Genomic DNA, 23,405 nt, shown 5'->3' with positions numbered 1-23,405 from the left:
TTGGAAGGGTAGGCAATGCTCTTAACCACTGAGCCATCTCTCCAGCCCCAGTAGAAAGTCATTGTAAGCTAAATATCATTTATTTTGCCTCACAGTAAAAGCCAACTGAGGCCCATTTTTGCTAAGAGGTTGGGAATGCATGCAGTCTGGGGTAAGGAAGGACCAGGCTAAGGCTGTGCTTTGTACCTCCCTAGGTACGTGTGTATCTAAAATCTTGTTTTACATAACTCACTTGATATGATACCAAGAAAAATACAGATTTTAAGTTTTAAAATAGATCTTTTTAAATTTTATAGCTGTGTACAGACTTGATGAATGTGCCTAAATAAACTTCCTTTTTTCTTTCAGAGTACGTCAGTTTATAGAAATGGTGAACGGTACAGATAGTGAAGTACGGTGTTTGGGAGGCCGAAGTCCAAAATCTCAAGACAGCTACCCCGTCAGTCCTCGGCCTTTTAGTAGTCCAAGCATGAGTCCCAGCCATGGAATGAGTATCCACAATTTAGCACCAGGCAAAAGCAGTACTGCACATTTTTCTGGTGAGATGCAGTCTTTCAAACTTTTACTCTTCTTTATATAATTTTGAGTTTGAAAAACTTTTTTAAATCTAGACATTCTTTTTTAATTGTCTATGTACAATCTCGTGTTTTGCGTAAAAAGAAAAACCAGATTCATTAGTACCAAGAAGTATCACAAGGAATTGAGATTATTAATAGAGCTTCATAAATAAATGTCAGTCGTCAAAAAGAGTTGTTACTAAATCCATTGACAATAATGAGAAAAATAATCCTATGAAGTAAGAATTTAAAGTGGTCTGGCTGTGCTGTCCCACAAATTACCAAGCCTGTAATTCAAGGCCAACCTGGTCTACAGGGAGAGTTCCCGAACAGGCTCCGAAAAAGCTTCAGAGAAACCCTGTCTTGAAAAAGCCCCCAAAATTATTTTCTTTCCTGTCTGTTTTTCAGCTTACTTACTACTTGCACTATAGCTCTTGGTGTTCTTGTGATTCAGATTCTCTCTGTTGGCTCTCTTGCCATCACTTCTACAGATCCTTTTCTAATCCTCCTCCTCCTCTCTTTGCCTCTTTAATTCTGTTTCCCAACATGAGCCTTGCCTCTCTGTATTTAACTTTATTTTTGTCATTGTTTAATTCTTCATTATTTATTCCTTATATATTAGCAGATTAAACAAGTAGTATTTCCTCAGGTACTGATTTAGAGATGCTAAGAAGCACCAACAAGTTTCACAAAGACTGGCATCTTTACATGCAATTTTAATTCTTATTATAAGCTAAGAACAATAATAATTTAATGTAATAGGCTAAATACACACACAACCTGCATGTCATGAACTCCTAGGAGTGATTTGTATAACCACATATTCTTTTTTTATTGAAGTATATATTTCCAACACGAAGTAGTTTAAGTTATGTCAATAAGAACTACCCCAAATGCTTGTCCTGTCATTCTTGTTACTGAAAGCATTTATAAACCCCAAAAGATTTTAAATCAAAGGGCTCCTCAGTACAGAAGTACTAACATAAAACTTAGTTTCTTTACAAAAACAAACAAACAACAACAACAAAAAAAAAAACACTACTCTTTTGAAAAGAATGTAAAGGATCTATTACAGATAAACGTTTCTTATTAAACAAAACCAAGCTAGCCTTTATCTTTGGTAAATTGAAAAGGACATTTAGATTTCACATATTATGTATATAGCTTGTAATGAAGAAACCTACCTAAATCAGAAACCCTACTTTACCCTTTATATATGGAACTGTGTGGTTTGCAGTATTTTAATTTAAGTTTAGTCATTAAAACCCAGAAAGCAATTCAAATATGGCTAGATAAGGCAGACAGGCTGTTATAGGCTCGGATTAGAATTCTAAAACTGAAAACCTCTTTCATTACATACCTAACTATCAGGGTATTTCTGTAGAAAACTGTTATATAGTTTCCAAAGGAAATACCATAGTTTCAGAAATTGTTGGTGGTCACAAGATCTGTAATTGGCTTGGCAAAAGCTTTTCTAGCTAGTTTGAATTCTTCATTCTTAGTAAGTCTTTCTTCATCTCTAGCAAACTTCCTTGGGTATTTTTTAGTTAAGAAGACAGAATATTCAAACTTGCACTTGCCTTTGTCTTCCAGTTGACATTGCATTGTAATTTCTGTGATGAACTGACAAGCTCTTCAGTAATACCCACTGATTGAGCGTTAAGGATTCTGCTCATCCCCAAAGCCATACACATAGCCTGTAATTCTGTAGGAAAAAAAAATCTTTATTTTACTCTGTCTACATTCTGTTCTTCCAGTTTCTTTATTTTTTTTTTTTCTTCATCTGGCATCCTACCAGCTTGTCAGCTTGCTAAGCCTGTCTTTACTTTAAAGAGCAGATCCAGTGACGGGATGGCTTTATTCCCAACAAGTAACCCTGTTCTTTGCTCTGTTCTGTACTGCTTTACTTCAGGATTTTTGACTCACCTCCCATATGATGAGAACAAGCTTGCATGTCTGTGTCTTCAGTATCAGACAGTTAGTGTATTCATATGAAAGGGGATGACTATAACATGCCACATAACAGCATTTCTGTTAGTGACAAGCTATGCAAAGTGGCCCCATGTGGTATTGATGGAGCAGGAAAACATCACAAAATCACATGATATTTCTATTGTGATTATTTCTATGCCAAAGTATAAAAATACATACCATTGTATTCTGGTTTCTTTATGGATGTTTTGCTTGCATGTATGTATGTATGCTTGTGTACCGTGTGTGTATTGGCAGGAGAGGCCAAAGAGGGCGTCGGAGCTGAGTTATAGATGGCTGTGAGATACCATGTGGGTGCTAGAACTCTAGCCTAGGTCTTCTGCAAGAGCAGCCAGAACTCTTAATTACGGAACCATATTGCTAGCCCTATATTATGAATTCTTATATCATGTAGTATAGTAGCATGCTGTCCAGATTTGTAGCCTCAGAGGCATAGGCTGTCCCACATTACCTAGAAAGACTGGACCATCTAGACTTTCGTAAGAATACTCGATGTTAGCACTACAATGGAATCATTAACCCAGTTCTCATAATTTGTCCTTGCTAGTAACACTGTAGGGCCCTCACGAGTGATTGTGGGGATTAAGTAAGATCTGTAATGAAACTTGGAGGAAATAATAGTTTACAAAGAAGTTTTAATACACTGTCAAGCTTTGAAAAATACTTTAAATACCCCATTGGCCTCCCTGCATTCTAGAAGTGTAAAATATAAAAGTATTATTGACAACCTAATCAAATTGTTGTTTGTTTCTAGTAGTATCTTTTTCTGTTTTCTTACCAGGTTTTGAAAGCTGTAGCAATGGTATAATATCAAATAAAGCACATCAATCATATTGCCATAGTAAACACCAGTTATCCAGTTTGAATGTACCAGAGCTAAACAGTATCAATGTGTCAAGGTCACAGCAAGTAAATAACTTTACCAGGTAATAAAGTGATTTCCTTACCTTTTGTATTAATAGAAATGACCAGGGCATAGATGCCATCTTCACTGATAATGTTTGAAGAACGTCTGTGATCCCCACTGGGACCTGGAGCTATGAGTTGCCAGAAAATAAAAGGGGAGAGACTATTTCCTGTAGGTTTTTCACTTCTTGTGTGCAGAGCTCTTCTTAGGTCTTCCATTTCCTACTATGTTCTTCCCCCTAGGAAAGTATAAGGGAAAATGTTGGGCTTGGTGCACTGTCTTCTTGCCAAGGGCCATGAAAGAAGATACATCTTAATGAACATACTATGGGCCTTGACACTTGCAGATTTAACATAACATCCATGTATTTTTTAAAATCTGTGCAGTTTAATTGCTGAATACAAGCATCCAAGAGCAAATTTATGTGCATTCAGCCTTCCCAGTGATGTAGCATTTAAACTGGGTTCATATTAATTTGGTCCTGTAGCTAGAACAAGAAACATTGTATTTTTGTGTTCTAAATCTCATGTTGAGGGAGAACCAACTGTTAGCATGGAATCTTACAGCAAATATACTTCTGCAGGAAGGAGTCTTTTTAAAAATTATGTATGCAAATTTAGAGATTGAAATTTCTGGGTTATCTATCACATATGATGAAAATCTTAAATGGTAATGGTGTACGGTACAGGATCTGGGGGTGGGGTAGGCACAGAAACCTGAGAACAGTAGGAAAAAGAACTGCTGAGGAGGGTGGGCACTCACGGTGAAATTGACCTATTAGAAAACAAATTCTGAATGGAAAATGTAAATATTAATTAGAACTTTATAATTGGCATTTTTGCTAATTAGAGTTCTGCTTTTGTTTGGTAGTATGATTGCTGTTGGTGTGTGGCGGTTTCTCTAAGATGCTACCCTCTTGACAGGAAGTTGCACAGTAAACCTGTTCTTGCTTAGCTGCAAGGTTGATAATGCAGTATCCCTCCTTTGTAGCAGAGAAGGAAAAGACAGCAAACTTAGCAATTGCCTTTCAAACTGCTAACCAGTAAGAATTATTTGTTAGGTAATGACTGTTCGGCACCAGTATTGTGAAGTCAATAAAGATGGCATTAACTGTTTAAACATTTTCCAGATGTGTAGCTGAATATCAGAAAGTAAATGCTGTTTTTTAAGGTCACCAATTAGGTAGTACGTTGCAGAGCTGAAAGTTCTCACCAGGATTTCTGACTTAGGAATTTGTGCCTTTTCCTCCCACTGTCTAAAATGCTCAACCCACTCCGGTTCTTGCCTAAGTCCCAAGTCCAGGTGGTACTTCTGTAGGTAACCTAGACGTCATTTCATTGTCCTTGCTTTATACCTTCACACAACATGCTCCTTATGGTTAACATTCTTCATAGCATTGGTGGAGACCACGCTGGGATACACGAACTAGCTGAGCACAGGCCATTTACTCTTGGAGAATAGTATCATATCCTTAGTGCCCAACAATGAACAGGCCTCAAGACTTTTTTAAATGTAGGTGAGTGGATGGGTGAATAAATGAATTCTTCTAATACTAAATCAGGTTGTCCAAAATCTTAAAAAGCTTATATAATTAAAAACTGTGACAGTAAGGATTTTAAAGTTTAAAATTTATTTTCCTATTTATGAGATTTCTCTAATAGCCAGACTTTTTCATATTGAATAAGTCAGTTCTATAGTCCCTAATCCTTTGCTTCATCTCTCAGGTCTGTCTTTACCTTTCAGACTTGTTGAATAGGAAGCATGAGTGGGTGTGGGTGTGTAATGTGTATGTGCTCACCTCTACTCACATACCCACAACTGTTAACTATGGGGTTATCTGTACTAGGGTTTGGATTTTGCTGTTGTTGTTTTTTTTTTTCTTTGCTTGTTTATTGTTTTTTTCCTGCAAATGATTATAATTTACTTTATGATGAGAAATGCCCCCTTTCCACATTTCTTCAGTTTTCACCAGTTATCCACCTCTGGGTTCAGTGTTGCTTAACTCTTTGTAGGAGACATCCTAAGACTAACGTTTTTATTGTTTCTTTAGTCTAGGTGGATCTGAAAGGGCATGTATGTAGCACAAAGGTGTTGATATACAGTACAGGATGAGCAAGCATGAGAACTTGTCCAGAAACTATCTGGCTGCTGTTGGAATAAAGCTTTGTTGAGCTGTGCATGATGGTGCATACCTGAGATTTCAATTACTTAGAAGGTGGAGACAGGGGGATTGAAAATTCAAGGCCTTGGCAACAAAGATCTGAGTAAAATAAAAATAAAAGTGAAGATTTGATAGTCCTTTAGACTCATTTGACCAACAAGATAATCTGGAGAGTAGTAGTGTTGTTTAGATCTAAGCTGGAAGATGATGAGCCAGAATAGTTTGGATTTTGTTCATTTTTTTTTATTAGCTACTTTTGAGGTAGCATATTTTTAAATAGCAAGGACAGGGACCAAAAGTAATGTCAGTAATGACCTAGGTATGGGAACGTCTAGAGACTTGTAAAAAGTCCAGAAATAAACAAATAATGAGGGCAGGGAAGCAGCATACTGGGTTCTTCGAGCCAGGCTTATCAGTTTGAAGAGCAAAGTTTCACCATTAAATGCTGGAGATGACTCTTGGGGGCAATGGAAAGGGTTGTCTCAGGAAGACTCAGGGACAAGAAAGAAGTACAGATCTGATTTTGAAAAATAAATATTATGCCAAAGCATAATTTTTCATATTAATGTAAGGTCATAAGAATCACTACACTTCTGCACCCATGCCTCTGCTCCTTCATCTCCAGGAGTTCAGATTTGTTATAGAACAGTTATGTGCTTGTGTTAATATATTTGAGACTTAACCTCATTTACTTCATTTGCAGATTGCTATCGTTTTATGAAAATTGGTTTTCTATAGGCTACAGAGTTGTGTAGTAACTTAACCTTAAGCTAATTTCTAAAATTAGGTTTGTTTTTTCATTTTCAGTAATGATGTAGACATGGAAACAGATCACTACTCCAATGGAGTTGGAGAAACTTCATCCAATGGTTTTCTAAATGGTAGCTCTAAACATGACCACGAAATGGAAGATTGTGACACCGAAATGGGTCTGCAGTGATATTTCTTACATTTTAAATAAAAAATGGTGGCTACAAGGTTATGTTTTTACTTGGACTGATTCACAGCTAAGCATAAGCCAGATTTCAAAAATGAAACATCTCACTTAACACTCTGTGAGCATAGGTTTTTGGAAAGAGCGGCACCTTTGGACTCTTGAGGGGAGGTGCCAGTCTTGCTAGCTCAGCTCTGGTGATACGCTGCGTACTACCTCAGGGGTGAAGGCTGGAGATAGAAAACATTTTTATACCCATTTCTGGTATAGTCAGCAAGACCTTATGGTTAGAAATTCTATTGTAAATTTCAGTTAAACTGAGTCTCTTAAATCCATTTATTGCAAGCATATGACTTGCAATGCGTAGTGCTATTCCTAGTTGTGACTTATCCCATTTTAAAGCAACATCTTAATGATGCATTTGAATGTCTGACTTTATTGTTGATAATGTCTGTGGAGTTAGATTGTCAGCTGACATCCTTATCAAACAGTGAAAATGAAGCCTATAAATTATTTGTGGAATTCGCTTCATTATTAGATATCTTTATTTTGAGACTGAAAGATAATTACTGAAGTTGTTTAAGGGACAGCCTGGTTGGTCTTTTCTGCTGATGTAAGACCCTCTATATCTAGAGACATGGAAACACACTGGGTTGGGGCAAGAGTTCTAGAGCCAGATTTATCTGGATTTGAAAGCTGCAACTGCTACTTACTAGCTGCATGACCTCAGACAGAATTCTTAACTCCCTGTGCCTCAGTTTTTTCATCTGTAAAATGGATAAAATAAAGCTAGGTCATTGTGAAGAGCAGATGAGTTCATCTATGAAAAATTAATTATATCAAGTACTTTGTAAATATTAGCCATTCTTCATCATCATATGAATACTGTTAGTAGTGATTTTTATGGGTACAGTGTTGTCAGTTACTAAGTATTAACAATATATAATATAAAATACTTCTAATTTTTCTTAATAGCATAAATTTTTTCATTATAAGATACAATGTCATCAATGTTTCTATTGGGGTCTTAACTTCTAAGCACATTTTATCTTTGTTTCCTATCAATTAAAGCCTGAGAGGGAATAACTGTTTCTTATTCTCATTCTCTTTTCCTCCTCTCCCTCTCTCTTCTCTCTCATGTTTCATATTGTTTTGGGGAGTTCCACTTAATTTTCTATGCAAACACTGAAAGGTTCTTGCCTCTGGGCGGCACTAAGTGTTGGATCCCAGACTCTGAGACAAAGTATAGCTTTTTTGAGTTACAAAGTCCATACAAGAAATTTTTGAATCTCTGTGTTTAGCAGCCAGTCATGGTGGTACCTGCTTGTAACACTAACCCTTGGGAGGCCAGGGCCAGCCTGATAAGAACAGACAAACATCTGTGTGTAGATAAACTACTAAGACTCAGTTACTAAAGAATATACAAATGTTACATTAAAAAATTATACCATTTTTTTCCTATTGTTTTTCTCTCAAAAAGTAGTGAAATGGCTGTTTGTTTTGTTTATAGAAGTTGATTCCAGCCAGTTAAGACGCCAGCTGTGTGGAGGAAGTCAGGCTGCCATAGAAAGAATGATCCACTTTGGTCGAGAGCTACAAGCCATGAGTGAGCAGCTGAGGAGAGAATGTGGCAAGAACACAGCAAATAAAAAAATGCTGAAGGTAAGAATGTTGCTTGCTTTCTGTGATAACATACTGAGGGAGTGGGGACTCTTTAGCTTGTCATTTTAGAGGTTCCAATCTGTTCCCACTTTGTCTCCATTGTTCCTGGGTCTGTGCTGAGACAGCACCTCATTTCAGGGAGCTCAATAGAGCAGAGCTGACAGGGAAAGGATGGGGGAGGAACAAACGGCACCCTTCTCAGGCAGGCCTGCAGTGACCTATTCCTTCCAAGTAGGCTCTACCTTCTCCAGTTTCCATTTGTCAGGTTAATCTATTGATAAAATTAGAGCCCTCATGTGTAGGTGGACTTTTCTTTCCTGCCTATCAGTTCTCAAATACACAGAGAATTAATATTAATTTTAAATATGTGGCCAATAGCTCAGGCTGTTAGCTAGCCTTACAACTTACATTAACCCATTTGTATTAATCTACATTCTGCCACGTGGAGTTACCTCTCTTTCGTTTTGTACCTCCTGTTTTCTCTCCATGTCTCTCTGGCGACTCCTCTTTTCTCTCTTCTTCCTATTGTTCTTATTCTGGTTGCCATCCCCAACCTTATCCTTTCCAGAAATTGCTGCTACCAAGAAAACATGCTTTCCTCTTTCCCAAGCTTTCTCAGGCTTTCAGTGGATTCAGTTGTCCACATATCTGGGCGCCATTCTGTTGTGGAGCTATGGGCCTCTTCCCAGCCCGGCTCCCGGCTGGCTGGCTAGCTTATGCCTCAAAATAACAATACACAAATTGTATTCTTTTAAACACTGCTTGGCCCATTATATCTAGCCTCTTCTCAGGTAACTCTCACACCTGGACTAGCCCATGGATGAGAGAAGCAAAGAAGAAACTAAGGATCATCTATATCCTTCAAAGACATGGTCCCAGTGACCTTGTAGCTAGGTTTCATCTCCTAAAGTTTTCAGGGCTTCCAAAAATAGCACCACCTGCTGAGACAGCATTAAACTCAAAAGCCTATAGGAGACGTTTTATATTCCAACACAGCATATCCTAGAAAGCAAAGGGAGATGTAATTGATGTGTGAGTAAAGGTTGGAGATTACAGGAAAGGGCAAGTGACTGCTGGCTTGTATTTGTTCTGGACCTGAACTGAGATCTCAGTGATCAGCAACTTTTAATACCAAGGTATCTACTTGCTAGTAAATATCTACTTGCATGGTATCCTCCTGTAATCAGTTATGATGATTACAACTTATATTTCAGTAGCTAAGTTAGGAAGAGACGTGTAGTCACCATACCACATCATCTGCTTGGGTAATATAACCGTTGTGTTTCTAGTGGTAACCTTCAACAATTGAGAGAAAGGGTTAAATTACTATTTTGTACTAGATATAAAAGAATTGGTAGAAATAGATATTCATGTATCAGGAAATGATTATCATTTTTAATTTAGAAGATTTTCTAATGACCAGTATATGTTTACTTACTCTTCCATTTTAAGTATGTCTCCCATGAGTACATTTGTAATGCACAGTTCCAATAAGCATTGCTGTGCAGCTCTTTAGAGCCTCTTGATCAGTGTTAAGAAAGTTAACATTTTAAACTCCTTATTAACTTTTTAGTTGTTGTTGTTTTTCGAGATAGGGTTTCTCTGTGTAGTAGTTCTATTCTGGCTGTCCTGGCACTCGCTCTGTAGACCAGGCTGGCCTCGAACTCACAGAGATCCGCCTGCCTCTGCCTCCCGAGTGCTGGGATTAAAGGTTTGCGCCACCACCACCCAGCTTTCTCTGGCCTTCATTAACTTACAGACAGAACACCATTAAACTACTGTTGGGGAGAGTTCTAATACCCACAAACCCAATGCACCATTTCATTCCAGTCTGCAGGGAAACAAACCATCCCAACTTCATAGAGAAGCATGCATCCTCAGATAAAGAGCCGCTGGGCCCAGGAGGCTCCAGCTAAGCCTCAGGAGGACCACAAGTCATTAGGGAGAAAGAATAATTTGAGGTGATAGTAACAAAATAATTCACAAAGGCATGTTCCACCACCACCCAGCTAGCCATTTTGTTTTTGTGCAAACATCATTGTACACTTAACACAGACCTAGATGGTGTAGTCTACTGCACAGCCAGCTATACGGTGTGTTGTGGCTAGCAGTGCTTTATACTTTGTTTATATTTCCTCACACACATGAGTAATACTGACATGACGAGTGATGTCAGTAGGCATTAGAAACTGTCCAGCTACATTATAATCATAAGGGATCACCTTGTATGTGCAGGCTGTCAGTGACATAGACCCTGTATGCAGAACAGTTTCACGCACACAGAGAATGGTTTGAAGTTACGGTAAAATTTTGCTATAATTTTTAATAATGGGGCAGTGCTTCTTTTTCCCTTCATATGTCTTACTCTAATGTCAGGGAGCTCTTGCAGCTGTGGGTAGCCCACAGTGTCTCTAGTCTTCCTTTCCTCTTTGTGTGTCATCTTTGTTCTTTGTTCCTGAGAGCCTGTTCTTTCCAGTAGCTCCCAAGGAAGCTGCCTGGATTGGTTGGTTTGGCAACCATTTCTTGAATGTCAGCCGTGTAACTCAGATATGTATTCATGGCTTCAAGGTGCTTTAAGTACAACAGCTGAGAGAGAAATAGAGCTAGCTCAGATTTACACTATAGAGGAACTGCTCTGGCTCTTACGTCAAAATTGAGTAGTTTGAGACTCTGCATTTCCCTCAGAAGTTATTTCCATTGAAGCAATCTTTTTCTTTAAAATGAAGCATAACCTGGGATGACATCATATTTTCTCCCATGTGCACATATTTTACCTGGCTAAAAATTACCGTGGTTCCCTTTTGTCTTCTTAAAACAAGGTTCCACCATGTGGTCCCTACTGGCCTCTTAACCTTCAGACCTGTTCCCTCAGCCTCCCAAGTATGAGCTGTCTTACATGACTTGTGAGATTTTGGTTTAATTTGGTTTTATCTGAAAGTATTTCTTCCAGATTCTATACCTTATTTATAGGTGGTTTTGAAGTGGTTATGTGACTTGTCCTTTGTGCATTGCTGTTTTGATTTTATGTCAAGGTGTTTCTGTGACACCTTTATATACATGCATCTTTGTTTCTTTAAAGATTTCTTTCACTGAGAAAAGTTTTTTAGAAATCGCTGAGAAAGGCTATGAGTGTTATTTTGACTGATGCTGCTTGATGCTAGATTGCATCCCAGAAACTTTGTACCAGTGAGCCAACAGTGGTGGTGACGGATGGCAGAAGTGGCACGAGGTAGGGCCTTCATCCTGTCCTAAGTAACACTGATTACAGTTTTAGAATTGGTAGTTTTCATAGCATTGCAGGGTAAAAACATTCAGATTGCTTTCCTAATTTCATTTGTGTTTCTTAACTTTGAACTTTCTACGTGTTTATGCTTGGGAGTTTGATGCTGGTTTTCTTGCTTAGAGCTTTATTCTGCTTCTAAGCCTGTGGCTCCCAATCTCTGGGTTGTGACTCTTTTGGGGATCATATATTAGATATCCTGCATTATGATTTATAACAGTAGCAAAATTACAGTTGCAAAGCAACAACAAAAATAATTTCATGGTTGGGGGTCACCACAAGATGAGGAACTGTAGCACAAATAATAAAAACCCAGAGACAGATAATGGGTTTCAAACTGAAGATCAGAAAAGCAAAGCAGCCAATCAATAGAGAACTTTTACCTCTCCCAAATCTTCAGACCAAAAGGGTGAGATTCTGTCTTCACGAATCCTCAGACTCCACACTCCTGTGAGTTCTTGTCTCTTCCCCTTTATATTCCTCTCTCTGCCTAGCTATATTGTTCCTGGCTCCACCTCCCTAGTGCTGGAATTAAAAGTGTATGACTTCTGAATACTGGGATTAAAGGTATGTACCATAACTCCCTGACCTCTAGTGCCTTAACTTTGCATTTTGATCTTCAAGCAAGCTTTATTTATTAACTGTATTAAGGGTCGCAACATTAGAAAGGTTGAGAAGCACTAAGCTGTATTGTGGTGCTTTCTGTGAGTCTTTTCAAGTCAAGTCTAATCCTGCTAGGCTTCTTTCTTTAAAGTCCCATTGCCTCCCTTATGGAAAACATGTTTTCATCATGTGGTATTTGGGGTATTTTAGGATCTAACTCCTCCTTAGCCATGCATTTTTCTTTCTCTTAGCCTCCGTTTACATGTTCCCATTAGGTCAGTAGATACATGCTAAATGCAGTGATTAGGTTCTGGTCGTTGCTGTGTGCCCTGCCTCGCAGCTGTGCTTACTCAAGTAAGAGGAAAAATTGACACTACCGTCTAGATTCTAAGGACACCTCCTCCGTCTTAATGTACTGTGTGATCCTCACCTTTCACTGTGCCTCGGTTTGCATCTGTAGGGCGGGCATACCAACCTCAGGTGAAAGCAGTTGAGATGATCCATGTCTGAAATGTTGTCTTATAGAATACTGGCCAGCAGTAATTCATTACAGCTGTTACTTCTGTGAGTTTTGGTCTTAAATACTAAAGGGGATTGAGATTTTGAGTCTTCAAAATCTGCCCTTTTGGTGGTGTCATGGTGTAGATCCATGACTAGTTTTATACTTAGTTCTATGTACTAGTCACTCATTGGACATATTCTTGGTATATCTTATAAAATGTATCTACATGGTGGCAATGACACTCATGAGATGGCTGTGGTTTACCTGGTAAATTAGTGTTGCTGAGAGCATAGTCTTTAGAAATAACATGACTAGCCGGGCGGTGGTGGCGCACGCCTTTAATCCCAGCACTCGGGAGGCAGAGGCAGGCGGATCTCTGTGAGTTCGAGACCAGCCTGGTCTAGAAGAGCTAGTTCCAGGAGAGGCTCCAAAACCACAGAGAAACCCTGTCTCGAAAAACCAAAAAAAAAAAAAAAAAAAAAAGAAATAACATGACTAATAGTAAGTTAGGTCTGAGGGATATGGACTGTTCTTTGAATAGTAAGCTGGAGGTGGAGTGTGGCATAGGAAACATAACCACTAGTTTGATACAGAAGCATAGTCAGGGGCTGGAGAGGTGGCTCAGAGGTTAAGAGCACTGACTGAGGTTCTGAGTTCAATTCCCAGCAACCACATGGTGGCTCACAGCCATCTATAATGAGATCTGGTGCCCTCTTCTGGCATGTAAACATACATGGAAGGAATGTTGTATATATAATAAATCTTAAAAAAAAAAAAAAAGAAGAAGAAACATAGTACTGTAAGAAACAGGTCCATAGAGACTTTCTACACCCAACATCTATGAGTAGTTACTGGTAAGTCTAAATGGTTTATTAAGAAACTTATGTATTTCTATAACTTTCATTATGATTGGGGCAATCTAACCTGAATGAAATACTCAGTAATACAAGCCAGTCGTATGTGTACTTAGTGGCATATATATTCCATTTGTAGCCTCAGACCAACTTCAGATTGTGTCATGGGTTGTGTGAATGGCATGAGCCTAAGAACAGCTGACCAGGAGGTATTCCCCCAGCCACACACACTTAGTAATACCGGATAAGGGGAATAGAGTTGCTTGAACAACTAAACCTAGAGATGTTCCTTAGAAATTTGTAGCACACACTATTTTCAGAGTGCTGTGGTTACCAGTTCACAAGTTTATACTCTGTGCCACCCTTCGTATGTCTGTGTTGGCAATGGAGTCTCTTGTTCATTCATAGCTGATTTTTATTCGTTTATATATGTGTGTAGAATATTACTCTGGGTCAGTCTGTTGACTTGGCATACAAATACAGAAGCACTAAAATTTGTCTTAGTTACGATTTTGTTGTTGTGAAGAGATACCATGACCAAAGCAGTCTAACAAGGCCACACCGTATCCCCTCCCTAACAGTTTCCCTTACTGGGTACCAATCATTCAAATATAAGAGCCTAGGGGGACCATTCTCATTCAAATTACCACAGGACATCACTAACATTAGTTCTCACACAGTCTGTGCAGTAGCATCTCTTTGTAATCCTATCAAATGATGAAACAGTTTTATTATGCTAGGAGCTAGAAAGCTAGCAAGTAGTACTGCTTATACTTGAAGCCAGTTTTTGAAACTATCACATCTTCCATGGTAAGAGAGAAAGTGAGAAGAAAGCTATGTGCCAATTGTTTTAAAGTTGTAAGAGAAGTTGTTTCAGTGTAGTTGAAAATAATATACTGAATGTTTACAAGATCCATCTTGGCTTTATTTTTTTCCACTACTAAACTTGAGAGGCTATTCAATGAGATTTGTCCAGTCCCCACATTTATTTAGAATTAAGGCAGGGCTTACTCATTAATGTCAATATTACATCAGTGGTCACGTGGTAAAGCACCTGGATGTGTTTGATCTCTTTCTTTTTCTTTCTCTTTTTGTTTTTCAAGGCAGGGTTTCTCTGTACCTTTGGAGACTGTCCTGGAACTAGCTCTTGTAGACCAGGCTGGTCTCACACTCACAGAGATCTGCCTGCCTCTTCCTCCCAAGTGCTAACATTAAAGGCGTGTGCCACTATCGCCCAGTGTACCTCAACCTTTCAACCTAGAACCACTGTGAACAGATCACCTGAACTGACATTGTTTTTAACAGGACGCATTCAGTTTACTAGCGTATTCAGATCCTTGGAACAGTCCAGTTGGAAATCAACTTGACCCAATTCAGAGAGAACCTGTGTGCTCGGCTCTTAACAGTGCAATATTAGGTAAGTAACTAAAGCAAAACAACTAGACTTCAGCTACATTCTCTAAACATTTGAAAAGACATTGCCCTAACATTTGTTTCAGTAAAACAGTCAGGAACATATTAATCTTTTTAAAATACTGAAAATTTCCTCTATGCCAGATTACATGAATTCTGATAGAATAAACTTGGTAAGATGCTGAACTATATCTTGGAGTGTTTCAAAATAGTTTTTGTTTGATATATACACTTAGGATTAGGTAATTGAGTAGTTTTTGTGTTTAAGTGAAAAACCCTACCATAGAGGCACCCTGTAGCTCATAGCCCACACTCTGGGCCTAGGAATAACAGTCTTTTAAATTCTCTCAAGTACTAGGCCAGCTCCTTCTCCTGTATCATTATTGGGGTGATTTGAAGTTGTAGAAAATATGTGATTTTGACTGACCCAGGTGAAAAAGGTGGCTTTATATTGATAATATAGGAAAGTACAGAACCTTCGTATCTCAGTAGCTGTGTTTAATGGGCTGATCAAAACTTGATTTGACTGCTGGGGAAGGAATTTGGGCATTTTATAAAGAATTCTGATAGTTGGTCTACAGGAAAGTGAGACTAGAAGGGTGTTAATTGAATTGAGTACTCAGGAGTCAGAGCTGGTACCACCCTGAATACTGCATTCTGCTCTTTTTGATTCGGGGTATTTAAAGAAGGAATGAGGGTAACCTGAGTTCTCCACATCATAGCTTCTGTCTTAAGATATAAGCAGTACCAACCCCTGGACTCAAACATTTGCATTCAGATTAACCAGTCACTTAGGTGGAGAGGCTTTATCAGTGTGTATGGGAAGCTATTGTTTGGTAAGTTTCTGTTCCTATCAATATGTCACTGCAGTTGTGATAGTAATTACATACTGAACCAATACTTTTATGCAGATTCTGTAGTTGTACTCCCATGAAAATGTTACCAAGTTACTCTGCACATAAAGCTTAATTTCTGAGCTGTTTTCATCAAAGGCAATTTAGATAAGGTTTATTTTACATCTGACTTTAGACTCTTCTCCAGTGAGACTTCATTCCAGTTTTGAAGTTTGTACTCTTACTTGGCCTGGTGAAATTTAGAAGATTTTTAGTCATGTGTTTCAGTTTTTAAAAGGTGACAGACAGCACGGGACATCGGTACTTGTATTGAAGGCTAATTAATATTCATTGCAAGAATGTAAAGGAAGCCATGAATGCTCATACTTATCCTAAGTTTGATATGGGTCAACACTGCCATTTGGGAATAAGAATAGTGGCCTTTGTGTGTTAGCTTCTTAAATTAGTGTTTGTGTGTAGAATAATATGAATTTGGTTTGTGTTGTTGTATTTTCAGTGGCCATATAAGATCAACTCTTGAAAAAGTAAAAGAATCTAGTAACAGTGCATGAAAGGAATGGTGGCTTACTATAATTGTCGTTTTGAAACTACTACATTGCAGGTAGTTACAAACATCCGATTGCCAATTTTCTTGTGGCAGTATTTAACTTCTTGAGTTCTTCAAATCAAATGCTTAGGAACATTATCCAAGATACAAGTGTTAGGCTGGGTCTGGAGGCTTGAAACTAGCCTGTTTTACATAAGACTTTCAGTCCAGACAGGACCACAGTGAGACTCTGGGCATGGGAAAGCTACAAATAATGCTTGCATTAAAAATGATAAGTTTAAACAATCTTGTGGATGACTGTATCTTTTGTGTTACTAATGGGCAGACCTATATGTAATGCATAATGTATTAACTATGTATTTTATATATCTTAAAAGCTTAAAGATCCTTAAAACCAGAGGCCTCCTTTGATCAAAGTACAATCATGAACCTGGTGCTCACTTGAACCTTCCTTAGGTTTTAAAAATAGTAATCATTTTTTCCTTTGTATATATCAATAAATATTTCAATAATCTTAACCCTCAGATCACTTATTAAACCATTCCTTTCTTTTCAACCTGCTCCATGCTTTTATTCACGACTTATTTGTCCCTTGTATATTAAACCCTTACCTTGCTTTTCTGTGGTTTTTATGGTTCATTCAGTTTTGTTGGTTTTTTTTTTTGTTTTGTACTGTCTTGCAAACTCTAAACTGAGGCTGCAGGTAATCAGAATTTGACAGCCACTATCATGGCTTTGCGGTTAGTTTCCCTAATTGATCTGGACACTATCTCCAGAGAGAATTACTAGCTTATGGGTGGGTTCTGTCACCCTTAGTTCACTTCATCTTTGGTGCATCAGAATTTTACTGCATTTTTAATAAGGAGGAAGAGGCAGGCAGATCTCCTGAGATTCAGACCAGACTGGTCTACATAGTGAGTCCCTAACTCAAAAACAAAACAACAACAACAAAATACACCTGTTTGAAGGTTATTATGTAGCATCCAAGAAATATTCTACTTATTAAAACATCAGAACTAATGATTAAAAGTTAACCTCTTCAATTCTAGGGTGACTTTGCTCTATATTTTGACAGCCGTTCACTTGCTTGTGAATAACATTTGCCAGTGTGCCTTAGAGGTAGCTCTGCAGCCCTCTCTGGACTTTGGAAACTAAATAAAAATGTGGAACTGCCTTCTCTTGCTAATGTTAGCTGACCTTGGCTAAGTAGATAGGTAGTAGATTTTCCTTATTTTAGCCCAAAATGTCAGCTAGGTTTTATCTTTTCTATCACGGTTAAAGAGAATGAAAAAGTTGAGTATATACTTTAAAAATCTAGTTCTGGCCAGTGTGGTGGTACACAACTTTGATTCCAGCATCAGGCAGAGGCAGGCAGGTTTCTGAATTTGAGGCCAGAGAGGAATATGAAGTGAGACCATTTATTTAAAAATAAAAAAAAAAATCTTAGTTCTGCAAGAACTTTTCTTAGGAATATCATTCTGTCTTGTCATCAGGTAGTTGAGATCCTCACAGGCACTGATGTAGCAAATGTTGTATTTCCCTGATTGAAAGATGGTTTTTAAAATGGTTTGTTAATTGCTATTTTCATATTTTAATCCTTTTTTTCCTTAGAAACCCACAATCTGCCAAAGCAACCTCCACTTGCCCTAGCAATGGGACAGGCCACACAATGTCTAGGACTGATGGCTCGATCAGGAATTGGATCCTGTGCATTTGCCACAGTGGAAGACTACCTACATTAGCTATGCACTTCAGGAGCTCACACTTACATTGTGGCAAATAGTCAACATGGAAGTAGACCGGCTCTGCTGATTTGAAATTTAGATTTTTTTAATTATGTACTGGGGACAGGTTTTTGTCGCTTTACATTGCTTCCTAGTTTACAGCATGATGCAAATGATTTTCTAACTTAGTGTTAGGAGAAAATATTTTCCATCTTTTAACCTCTTAGTTGTCTAAGAGTTAAATATTACTGAATTTCAGACGTTCAAATTGATCATCAGAAATCCTTTAAAAACAATTACCTAAAAGAAACCAAAAATCCTGCCTTCTTTGTTGGGGGGAGAAGGGGGAGGAAATGGAACAAGTTGTGTTTGTGTTAGCATGTGGGTGATGTAAACTACAAATTGGGAGCTGTTCCGACCCCCGCTCCTGTGTAAGCATTCAATCAGTGTAACTTGCAAAATGCATAAACATCCGACAGTTTGAATTTAATAGTGTTGATGGAAGAAATCATTTTTAATGTGTACTGTAAAACTTGAAATACTCAGGAGCTGAGTGAGTATGTTTGTTGCTACTTACAATCCCGACCTGTTAGTCCCAGTAATTTTGTTTTAACATGGTCTTTTTCAACTTTGTTTCCTGTTTAACTACAGATGACTTCTGTTGTAGACTCACAAGTTTAACTGTTGTATTATAACAGTATTACATGTCAACAGTGTGGTTATGACCTTTATTTATATAAAAACCAAATATTTAGTCAATTTACCGTGTCTTAATTTAATCTTTGTACACCTTCCATTTTTAAGTGCTTAAATGAGTACTATATTGCAATAAAAATGTAGTGATATAATTAACCAGCCATTAAAAATTTACTTCTACAGATATTAGTGTCAGTTGAATTTATGTATTAGGTTCTCATATACTTTTTAGAGCAATTTATAGTAATGATTCTTCCTATCAGCCCAAGTTAACAGTCTAAAATTGCCTTCAGGTGATTGCACTAGTCAAACCTGATACTGTGTGTGCAAAGAAAAACAGGAATTTAACGAGTACTGTAACTATCAACCAAGCAAACCCCCAAACTAATTAAAATTTGAAAAGCTGTTCCAGGGCTGGCAAGATGGCTCAGCAGTACTTGCTACCACATCTGGTGACTTGAATTCAACTTTTGGAACCCACATGGTAGGAGACAGAAATAAATTGTTCTCTGACACACCATGCATGTGTGCACACACACATCTTTTTAAAGAACAACAGAACAACAACAACAAAAAACCCCACTTACTTTAGATTTACTCCATTGCTAGACAAAGGTGCTGGCTGAAGTTTAAGCCCCAACACATATTTTATTTTCCTACTCTTGGGATTATCCACTCCCCCACTATGCTTTTTAACAATGAGAAACCACATCTACAACAACACTAGAGTTAGCTTTTCAGCTGTACTGAAGACTCCATGGACAGTCTCTTTCTTTTTCTTTTTTAAATATTTATTTATTTATTATGTATACAATATTCTGTGTGTATGCCTGCAGGCCAGAAGAGGGCACCAGACCCCATTACAGATGGTTGTGAGCCACCGTGTGGTTGCTGGGAATTGAACTCAGGACCTTTGGAAGAGCAGGCAATGTTCTTAACCGCTGAGCCATCTCTCCAGCCCTTTTTTTTTGGATTTTCGAGACAGGGTTCCTGTCCTGGAACTAGCTCTTCTAGACCAGGCTGGCCTCGAACTCATAGACATCCGCCTGCCTCTGCCTCCCGAGTGCTAGGATTAAAGGTGTGCGCCACCACCGCCCGGGTGGACGGTCTTTTATCCCTCTTCTTGCGCCCACAAGGATGAAAATGCCTTTTTTAAACTGCTTTTCCCTCCAAGATGATCAAAGGTATTCTAGAAAGAAATGTAGCCAGCTGCTTTCCCAGACAAAAAGGTTTATGGCTTTTTTCTTAATGATCCTTTACAATGATTTATGAATGACTAGATTTTGAAAAATCAGTGTTTTCGATACCAAATAACCTTAAATTCTATACATATAAATCATCATTTAGCTTTATTTCATTTCACTTATAACTTTTCTTTTTCATCTTTTTGGCCATCCAGCGTTTTTTAAACCTCTTGGCATTTTGTTGTTTCTTGGCACCTACAAGAGAACAAGAGGAATATTCAGTTAAGTATTAGTTTTAAAACCCTGAGAAACATAAAATTCAGATTTTTGAGTGTAGTTTACAAAAATACACTATAAAAGTAGGTTTATTTAGTTTATAATGACCCATCTCTTTCCAAAAACATTTCCTTTGTAAAATAATTAGAGTCAAGAGAAGACATTCCAACTTACCCCATGTGCCGTTGAGAAACTGGGCTGCAGCTCTTTTCACTGGTAGCCTCTTGTTGTTCAGAGACAGGAACTTGTTCACTAAAGGGGAGAATCAGTTAATCATTTCTTTGTCATCGTGAGAGCCAATCAGACAGAGACTATAAGAAAATTACCAGCCAGGCGGTGTGGCACACACCTTAAATCCCAGCATTAGGGAGGCAGATCTCTGTGAATTCGAGGCTAGCCAGGTCTACAAGAGCTAAAATAAATAAATAAAAAGTAAAAAAAAAAAAATTACCAGTAGTCCTCTTGGATTCTGAACCATACAAACAATTGTGAATAAAGTGTTTGGCTGCTTCTTGCCTTGAATCTCTCAGATCTTGATCTTTTAGCCTTACAGCCAAGTAGCTTTTAGTCTGACTGGTGAAAATACAAAAGGTCAAAATGAATTAGAAGGTACATACTCATTCTATGTAATTGTGGGTTTGTGTGTGTTTGCACGCACAGGTGTATATACATACATATGTACGTACACACGTATAGTACTGGGGTCAATCCAAGGTGTCTCACTAAACAAACACTACCATTCAGCTACATCCTTAACCCAACTTTTTACTTGGGGGTAGGGAGAGAGGATTGTCAGGGCCTCACAGATGCCAGGCAGGGACTCTACTCTAGGATTCCCAGCCCCTACATGACTTCACTTTGAAATAGTCATTTTGTTCTTGCTTATCAACTGTATTTAAAGAATTGTATGAGTTACACAATACAGATAAATCACATGCTATTTTATAAGAAAAGAAAATGCATTAACATATTTTAAGGCAGCAAGTAATATTTTTCTATAAACAACCCAATCTGATACACTACTACTTTCTTCTCATAAGCTTTTAAAAGGAAACTTTACATCCCACTGGGAAAACAGAATAAAACTCATTACCTGTCAGACTGTACTTTCTGTATTTTAACTTTCTTGGAGTTTCTTTCTTTTGCAGTATGTTCACCTCTCTTTTTCAAATTAACTGAAAAATTAAGATCCACTTTATTAATAGTATATAAACTAACACTCCATGGCATGCACTTCGGTGACTCATGTATCATGTTGAGTGCAGGTTTTATTTGGAAGAAAAAAATGGGGAATGGTCTGAAGCCAACTTTGGGCAGGCCTAAGGGCCACAAGCAGCCAAGAATACCTGCAATTCCTCACCCTTACATGCAGTTACTTAAATGAGAACAATTCATACCTTTTACGTTTCCTGGTGATTTCTTTAGGCTGTGGAAAGAAAAGAACAACAAAAGCTCAGAATGGCAGGCAGTAAGAATACTCAAAACAACACATAAGATCCCCTTCCGGCTTTCATAACCATTACCCTTAATTTTCACTCATGCCGCACAGCACTGCCACCAGCTCAGTAACCACACTAGCATAGAATGACTTCTCAGAATTCAAATCTGAGCACTTAGTGGGCATCCAAAAGTTTGTTCAAGATTCTGAAACACAACTTAGCAGTTAGCACTCCAGTACCAAGTGGTACTTAGTAATGAGAAATCACAGCTCATTCAACAGTTTGGACACTGGAGACAAAAGGCAAGCTCCAGACAACTATCAAATGGCAAAACTGCCTCAGAAATAAATTATAGAAGCAACTGTACTGATCACACAGGAGAAAGTGATGAGGGAGGGTGACACTTGGTTATATAAGACAAGAGTTTCACCAAACATCTGCTTACATGCCTCATGGAATTCAAAATAATAGGAAAAATAACCAACCATTCTGTTTAAAAAATATTTCAGAGTGTACACTAAGACCAGGTGTGGTGTTGCATTTAATCCCAGAACCAAGATGCAGAGGCAGACAAATCTGAGTTTGAGGACAGCTTGCCTGGTCTACAGATGGGGTTACAGGACAGAGCTACACAGAGAAACCATATCTAGAAAAACCAAAGAATGTACCAAAGAGTGCCAAGAAGTAGAGGAGTAAACTCAATAGAGCTTAAATGTGATGGAAATAAAGACAGCCGTAGCTCAAGCTTTGGGTTTAAGCACAGACCGCGGGGCAAAGCTGCTAAATGAAATGGGGATGAGGAAGGGTGGCGGCAGTTAAACCAGCCTGAGAAAAGTTTGGATTTTAGGAGTTTGTGGTTAAGTGCCCGCTGGACCACCAAATAGAAAAAGTCACTTGATCTTGACCTCCGATTCTGCCCCAGGACAAGTGCTGGACAATGACCTTTACTTGTAGGTCTGGGATTGGGAACTCCAAAACCACTCTGTAGCTTTTAAGTTTGGACAAATCTCTTCAGTTATACAAAGATTGCCTTACAGAAGTAAAAGCCTATTACTTACTCAGCCTCTGAAGCTTTAGTTAGTTGTTGTAAAATAGCATCTGGAAGCAGCTTTCTTTTCTTTTGGAATAAAGACATTTGAAGACAAGTTAAAAGTGATGTTCAGGTATTCCCAGAGTTGCTTTTAAAAAGTTACTCATCTCGGTGTCTGGCCGTGGTGGCTCACACCATTAATCCCAGCACTCAGAAGGCAGAGGCAGGCTGATCTCGTTGAGTTCAAAGCCAACCTGGTCTACAATAGCTAGTTCCAGGACAGGCTCCAAAGCTATAGAGAAACCCTGTCTCAAAAATAAAAATATAAAGACAAAACAAAAAAGTTATTCCTCTCGGCCAAGCATCGGTGGTGCACGCCTTTTATCCCAACACACTGGAGGCAGAGGGAGGCGGATCTCTTAAGTATACAGAGTGAGTTCCAGGACTGTTATATAGAGAAACCCTGTCTCGAAAAAGCAATACAAAAAAAACAATACAAAAAAAATTTACTCGTTTCAAGTACTCCTGCATCCAGACCAACACTGCCCTGCGACTTCTAAGCCAAGACTGGGTTTCCAAAGCCCAAAACATTCTTTGTACCCACAGTAGCTCAACGTTCAAGTGTCCCTGTTACGAATAGAAAGGTATTAGACATGGCCAATTTGAAGTCAGATCTCTGGGATATGAAATAAGGAATCGTCTGTATGTGCCATTTTTACTTTACAAGTCAATTAAATCTTCGGAGTCCTAGTGTTTTTTTTTTTTTTTTTTTTTTTTTTGGTTTTTTTCG

At 38.3% G+C, this 23,405-nt stretch overlaps 2 protein-coding genes across 3 annotated transcripts in view; one reads left to right on the top strand and one right to left on the bottom strand.

The window, feature by feature from the left end:
* Ranbp9 (RAN binding protein 9) overlaps positions 1-18,870 on the top strand; it is a 79,709-nt gene extending 60,839 nt beyond the window's left edge. For both annotated transcript variants that reach the window (XM_050143555.1, XM_050143554.1), the window contains 6 exons: positions 349-539; positions 3,331-3,475; positions 6,425-6,546; positions 8,062-8,213; positions 14,758-14,869; positions 17,878-18,870. In XM_050143555.1, the coding sequence (XP_049999512.1) occupies positions 349-539; positions 3,331-3,475; positions 6,425-6,546; positions 8,062-8,213; positions 14,758-14,869; positions 17,878-18,008 (853 nt within the window). In that variant the 3' untranslated portion in view covers positions 18,009-18,870. The remainder of the gene's footprint in view (positions 1-348; positions 540-3,330; positions 3,476-6,424; positions 6,547-8,061; positions 8,214-14,757; positions 14,870-17,877) is intronic.
* A 1,148-nt stretch (positions 18,871-20,018) lies between these two features.
* Positions 20,019-23,379, bottom strand: Nol7 (nucleolar protein 7). The gene is made up of 6 exons (XM_050143557.1): positions 22,644-23,379; positions 21,544-21,572; positions 21,240-21,321; positions 20,598-20,719; positions 20,321-20,398; positions 20,019-20,125 (listed from the first exon to the last, which is right to left on the bottom strand). Exons 1-6 carry the CDS (start codon positions 22,718-22,720, stop codon positions 20,046-20,048), a joined length of 468 nt encoding a protein of 155 aa, XP_049999514.1. The 5' UTR covers positions 22,721-23,379; the 3' UTR covers positions 20,019-20,045.
* Between the last annotated feature and the right edge of the window lie 26 nt (positions 23,380-23,405).

The sequence above is a fragment of the Alexandromys fortis genome, unplaced genomic scaffold, assembly GCF_014885135.2.
Source record: "Alexandromys fortis isolate MF-2015 unplaced genomic scaffold, M_Fortis_MF-2015_v1.1 scaffold_1, whole genome shotgun sequence".
Taxonomy (NCBI): domain Eukaryota; kingdom Metazoa; phylum Chordata; class Mammalia; order Rodentia; family Cricetidae; genus Alexandromys; species Alexandromys fortis.
The sequence above is the reverse complement of the archived record's forward strand: the minus strand, read 5'-3'. Positions and strand labels throughout refer to the sequence as shown.

Coding starts and splice junctions, on each gene's coding strand:
- Nol7 (XM_050143557.1), bottom strand. CDS start 22,720: ATGTCTTTATTCCAAAAGAAAAGAAAGCTGCTTCCAGATGCTATTTTA. Junction 21,573..22,643: donor ACTAAAGCTTCAGAGGCTGA/GTAAGTAATAGG, acceptor TTCTTTCCACAG/CCTAAAGAAATCACCAGGAA. Junction 20,126..20,320: donor GTTTCTCAACGGCACATGGG/GTAAGTTGGAAT, acceptor GTTCTCTTGTAG/GTGCCAAGAAACAACAAAAT.